The 6,394-nt window shown below is 32.0% G+C and overlaps 1 protein-coding gene across 1 annotated transcript; it reads right to left on the bottom strand.

Moving 5' to 3' along the window:
• Window positions 1–847: 847 nt before the first annotated feature.
• Window positions 848–6,390, bottom strand: LOC140052591 (ribonucleoside-diphosphate reductase subunit M2 B-like). Its single transcript, XM_072098211.1, has 9 exons — window positions 6,373–6,390; window positions 5,792–5,911; window positions 4,891–5,372; window positions 4,600–4,664; window positions 3,845–3,991; window positions 3,312–3,402; window positions 2,472–2,619; window positions 2,038–2,308; window positions 848–1,685 (listed from the first exon to the last, which is right to left on the bottom strand). Exons 3-9 carry the CDS (start codon window positions 5,354–5,356, stop codon window positions 1,530–1,532), a joined length of 1,344 nt encoding a protein of 447 aa, XP_071954312.1. The 5' UTR covers window positions 5,357–5,372; window positions 5,792–5,911; window positions 6,373–6,390; the 3' UTR covers window positions 848–1,529.
• Window positions 6,391–6,394: the final 4 nt, after the last annotated feature.

Genomic DNA, 6,394 nt, shown 5'->3' with positions numbered 1-6,394 from the left:
ACATTTGACGTCGCTAATTGTTGGTGGATGGATAACAGTTAAATTGAGTCATAAAAGTAAACGATGAATTATTAAGATGACGATATTGATATGGTGATGGTAGTATTAGGTTAACAACGTCAAATTGTATTGTTTTGTCAGCTTATTAACGGTACTAAGCTGCCTAATAGTAAAGCTTTGTTGTACCTTTATATTATCCACATGGATGCATAAAAAACACGTTTAAGAACGAAGACTCACTAGGCCTACATTTATTTCGTTTGTAATAATTCGTAAACGGTAGAAACAACATCTGAACTGTTTAATGCACAGCAAAAAATGTGGGAGGGTAGCGCACGCCTGTTACGTATGCTTATGAAAGCTCGGTAAAATTCTACCCTGTCCAGCTAATAGTAAACTGACTTTTGTTGAATATCTATCAATACCGGTACTGGCGACAGGTACATATTGCTGTCTGCTGACGTCATAAGTCAGACATAAGGTGTGGTATCAGGATAAAGTAAAGCGGATGGGATAGGTTTAGATGCACATCCGTAAACAATGAAAGAAAAACGTGCCAAGTAATCAGTAACCACATGCTTTAAAGTTTCACGACTGGTGGTTACTGTATTTGTTCTGTCTTTTGGTTATGGTACAGGTAGATGTATTGTCAGTCACCCCAAATCAGCAAACTAGCGTTGGAACGAGAATTTGTATCATTTGACGAACTATTGCATTTGTTATTATCGTAGAACGAGTAGAAACACAATGACACAGCGCAGGGACAGCACTTACAACAAGGAAGCTTCGTATTTCATTTGTTCAAATGTAATGATACAAAAAATAAAACGAAATTTGAGCAAATCAATGCCGTTTAGTAAAATCGTATTTATTGCTGTAATTAATAAATATGAACAAATATGATATACACATACCAAAGTAATGTGTTAAAATAAAATACACTGTAGCGTACTCAAATATACACCCTGACACCCATACACAAATACTGACCCATACAAATGTGGAATCAACCAATATAGGAAGTTAAATACTGGCTTTAAAACAATCTATTAAAACAATTTTGTCCTATCTTATTTTTCTTTTTTTGGTTAGTTTACGACAATTAATTAATAAGCTGCTATACACAAACATACTTGTAAATTTATGAGGTAGCAAAACTGTGGTTTACAACATTACAATTGTAGTTCCTTCTTCTTGTTTTATATCCTAGACGCATCATAGATATATTATTTTTAAATTAATATACTTATAGCACCCTAGCAAGTTATAATGAGGAAGACTTACAAGGAACTATAGACAGCTATGTTTGCAAAAACATAACATATACTTTATAGGTGATTTTAAGGTGAAATGCATAGCATGTAACCATGGCATGTAATCATAGCATGTCCCCATGGCATGTAACCATAGCATGTAACCATGGCATGTAATCATAGCATGTAACCATGGCATGTAATCATAGCATGTCCCCATGGCATGTAACCATAGCATGTAACCATGGCATGTAACCATGGCATGTAACCATAGAATCAAAAGTCTGCATCTAATGTGAACTGATGTCGTGCAGTCTCTGGAACCATAACGTTGGCTTTGTGATATTCTGCAACACGCTTCTCAAAAAAGTTGGCTTTGCCTTGTAATGAGATATTCTCCATAAAATCAAATGGATTTTCTACTTTGAAAACCTGAAAAAAATACAAATGTTGATATTTTTATGAATAAAAAGATTCTCATACAACTTTGCAACAAAATGACAAGGAGATTGCAAATATACAAATATATATAAATAAAACAAAACCTTAATTTTGTCGATCATCTTGTTTTTTTGTCAATTATAACTTTTGTAATAAGATTAAAATACTTTCGCAATCAAGTAAAGTCAATTTCAGAATCAATATCCAAGTTTTGGAGTTACTTTCTTCAAAATTAAAAATCATGCGCTTGAAAAATTGTCGCCAACATTTAAAATAAATAAAAATGTTTATTAGAAATTGTTACCGTATTGAATGATATATGTACAGATGTTTTAATACTCACTTTTGCACAATTTAATTCTAGCAGAAGCCTATCAGCTACAAATTGAATATACTGCTTCATGAGGGCAGCATTCATTCCGATCATTTTGACTGGAACAGCTTCCACTAAAAACTGCACTTCAACAGCAACGGCTGAGCTTATAATCTCTGCGATTCGTGATTTAGCTGGTTTGTGTTTTAGGTGTCGAAAGAGTGCACAAGCAAAGTCACAATGAAGCCCCTCATCTCGACTTATCAGCTCATTTGAGAATGTTAAACCTGGGAGTAACCCTCTACAAAAATAAGAAAATCATCTTTGCCAATATTGTCACTGAAGGATTCCATGGCAACATATTGTAAAATAGGTCATGTTCAAAATGATATAAAAATGTAAAGTTCTAAAATAATTTTATTTGAAGCAGGACAGTACAATATTTATAACACAAATTGACTAACCTTTTTTTAAACCAAAAAATAGCTGCAAAAGAACCAGAGAAAAATATGCCTTCAATGGCAGCAAACGCTACTAAACGCTCAGCGAATGTAGCATCTTGCGAATGGATCCAATCAAATGCCCACTCGGCCTTTTTCTTTACATATGGTACTGAGAAAGAATGGTAACAAAGTACATTTTAATAAGTATATGCAAAAATCTATTTAAAGTTTAATGTAAAGTATGTTGAATAGTTGTAATGTTTTTGTTGCTTGTGTTTGCAAATGTATGCTCCATAATGTATGCTCCATAATGTATGCTCCATAATGTATGCACCATAATGTATGCTCCATAACTCAAAAATGTATTGTAGATAGAGAAGTATTCTATATATTTAAGTTTAGAGTTTGCGAATTTGTTTTTTTCTTTATTAGAGTTTTTTGATAGGGATGAAATATTTCTGAAATTTAAATTATTTTCTGATGTTGAATGTTTAAATTATGAAAGGGTCATGTCATACCGCCACTGTAAGTATTCTCTCTCAATCTTTAATAGGGGCTGCACATGCACAAGCAAATTGTGAAAACCAAAAATGTAGGCTATATTTGTTTTCAACCTAAAAATGTATTTAAATGTTACTTATTGATTCATTTCATTTCATTTGTATGTATAAATCATACAACAAGAGTGGGTAGTTGGCTTATTTGGGCCACAGTTTTTCTTAAGCTGTTCCTTCCCAGCATTTGTATACAGTATGTTGTATTGTATTTTATGTTGAAATGCTGGTCAAATAAATAATCAAAATAAAAACAGACTATAACTTGATTTAACTAGAATTTATAAAACTGTTACTGTACACTTACTTGTTTCAATGGCGTTAAAAAGTCGTTTCTTTTCGATAGGGTCTTTAATGTAAGTATCAATCAGTAAGCTATACATCTCAGAATGTATATTCTAATAAAATAAAACACACAGTGACACACAAAATATATAAAAATTCGGTAAAAATAATGAATGAGATTAAGCAACATGAAATCAATCATTTAAGCGTGTTGAATAATATTGTAATGTATGATCAATACTAATATCAGTCTAAAGAGGGCAGTATAACACTAAAACACATAATAGTGTGAGCATACAGGATTGCATACCGTTGAACTTTATTATTGCAATTCATAGACATTGCTTTATTCATCCATAAATTTGGAAATTACAGAGTTCTCAGCTTTTTCTCTCAATAAATATAAAAACAGAATTAAATAAAGACAAAAGAATATAACTAACGAACATATCTTCTATTGAAAAGGCCAATACCTCTTGGAATGAAAGAGTTGGGATAAATTGAAGTTGATGTTATGTTTAAAGAAAATAATAATTATAATAAATTGTACACTACCTCCATAGCTATTTGGAATCCATAAAAACATTTTGCTTCTGTAATTTGCACTTCTTGACTAAATCTTTGAACTAGGTTTTCATTTACAATTCCATCACTTGCAGCGAAAAATGCAAGAATTTGAGAAATAAATGTACGCTCATCATCCTAAAAAAAAAAAACAAAAAACCATAAGATCTTTTTCAGCAGCTTGTTTTTGTTTATTTTTTGCAAACTGCTACCAGAAAAATTTAAAGATCTGAAATATAGCAAATTATTTTATACAGTAACTTAATTAACTGTTACTTTAATACAAAAACTTTTGACAAAATCAACAGTTTAGACAATTTATCAATCGCGTTTGGTCCAATTACGGTGGCTGAGTGACGTACTTGCATTGTAGTCATTATTTCATAATCAGTCTTTTACTTGTGAATTGATTGAACAATTGGCATAGAATTTTTTTCATCATATTTTTACTCGGGGTATCCGACACTATTGAGTAAAAAGTGCGATTTATAAAGTACTACTCCTTCCTTATTCATTGTAGTATTGAGCTGGGATTTGGCATGAATATACTACAGTGACATGTTCTCAAAGCTATATATTTTTTAATTTCAAACCATATGACGTCTCGAAGATGGTACTGTATAGCCGTATTTGGTAGCGAGGTTATTGATGTGTATGTGACGTTACATCCTGTCTTATGATGTCATTACAGCTTCTTTGGCTGTACCCCGAGTATCGCACATTTGTGTTTGTTTTTCTTTACTTACTGTTAGTGATTTCCAATGGCTAGCATCCTTTCCAAGATCAACTTCCTCACAAGTCCAAAATGAGGCTGTGAACATCCACAAAAAATAACAAAATTAATATTCAATTGTTCAATATACCGGTAATCTAAATTTAGCTACCCAACTTCATTTACTAAAAAACAATATTTAATTAGAACACTGTAAAGTTATTATAATCCCATGACAATGTACAGTAGTTATGTTTTAAAATATGATAAATTAATTGAAATAAAAAACAAATGCATAAATTGATTACTGAATTAATAAAAGTACCTTGAGCTCTTTTGTAATATAACCAAAGATCTGGATTTTTAATTGGCAGAATGACATAGGAGTCGGCTCCTTTACTTGTTAATAATGGTTCATCATCATCCAAATTACGTCGTCTGCTACCATTGATTTTTCCCAGTGATGTCTTCACTTCCATCGAGTCTTTTGATAAATTATTTCTGTCAAGTTGTTCACTAGTACTACAGAATGTGCTAACATTTTGAGAACAACTTATTTCAACAGACATTTGTGAGGTCTGTGATGCTTGTATACAGTTATCATCATCATTTTCATCACTCAATGTTCCATTGGTATCATTGGAATAACTATTTAATTTGTCTTCTCTTGTTTCTTGGTTGCTATCCACTACACTATGTGCATTGATATGGTCACCATCTTCTTCATTATTGAGACGCATTTTTAGATTTTTAAGGCAAACTTTCTTCACAGGTGTTGGTGATGATAACATAATATTGGAACATTTACTGAAAATAGAAAAAAAAATACAAGCCTGGCACTTAAATATTATCAGTTGTAACTTGTAAATTGTATAAATTAATAAATATAATTATTATAATAGGCCTTAATTAAACTTAGTATTTGGTTGAAATGCAATGAACGAAAAAAAACACATAGCCGGTGGTTGATAAGGCCTAGGCCTAGCTCTCTGGCATAATTAATAACAAAGCAGAATATTGATTTGCATATTCAGGACTCAGGCTGACTTCACTCTACACTAGTCCTTGCCTTGCATGCATCTCCACACACACACACAACACAACGCCGCCCATCACTCAAGCCTCCTCGTGGTATCGCCTACACACACGTAGGAGGCCTACACAGTATTTTAATCAACTCCTTGTGCTGAAAAAATATATAAAAAAGATAAAGGTGCGATACTTACTGACTTTGTGGAACTAAACATTTGAAAATGAAGACGCTAGAACGACTGATTACTATATTTTATAAGTTTAGCAGCAAACAACGAAGACACCAACAACGGGCCGAGACATGATCTGAGAGACTGCGAAGGTCAAACATGCATGTTATGTAATCAAAATACGGCTTTCTATTATGACGTCATATTATAGGTATGAAACGCCAACGGCAGTAATGCATTCTCTGCGCGTGATAGAAAACGAGGAAATTATTAATTATTAATGATAAAAAGCAAAACTAATATTTCTTACATACCACCACACGCAATAGGATTGTATAAATAAATATGATAACAAAAAACAATTGTTACTTTACCTGCATAAAAAACATTCGTAAATAATGCAGAATATATTATGACGTAATACTATGTATGAAAGGCCATACAGTACAAAATATGTGTACTTGAATTAAAATTTACCTGTAGTGCCCGTTGATACATTGATACACTTTTTGGTCGATATGTTCAATAACGATATATTAAATAATATGCACTTCTCTAAATCTATTTTATTCTATTTAAAATTTAAATAGCTACAATCAATATACCTATCTCAAGTACGCCCTCTAT

Source organism: Antedon mediterranea, chromosome 6 (assembly GCF_964355755.1).
Source record: "Antedon mediterranea chromosome 6, ecAntMedi1.1, whole genome shotgun sequence".
NCBI classification, from domain to species: Eukaryota; Metazoa; Echinodermata; class Crinoidea; order Comatulida; family Antedonidae; genus Antedon; species Antedon mediterranea.
The sequence above is the reverse complement of the archived record's forward strand: the minus strand, read 5'-3'. Positions and strand labels throughout refer to the sequence as shown.

Bases quoted from the DNA above. Each gene is read 5' to 3' on its own strand.
- LOC140052591 (XM_072098211.1), bottom strand. From the start codon at position 5,356: ATGTTATCATCACCAACACCTGTGAAGAAAGTTTGCCTTAAAAATCTA. The intron at 3,403-3,844 runs GTAGTGTACAAT...TTATTTTATTAG, and splicing joins GATTCCAAATAGCTATGGAG to AATATACATTCTGAGATGTA. The intron at 2,620-3,311 runs GTAAGTGTACAG...ATTCTTTCTCAG, and splicing joins TTTTAACGCCATTGAAACAA to TACCATATGTAAAGAAAAAG.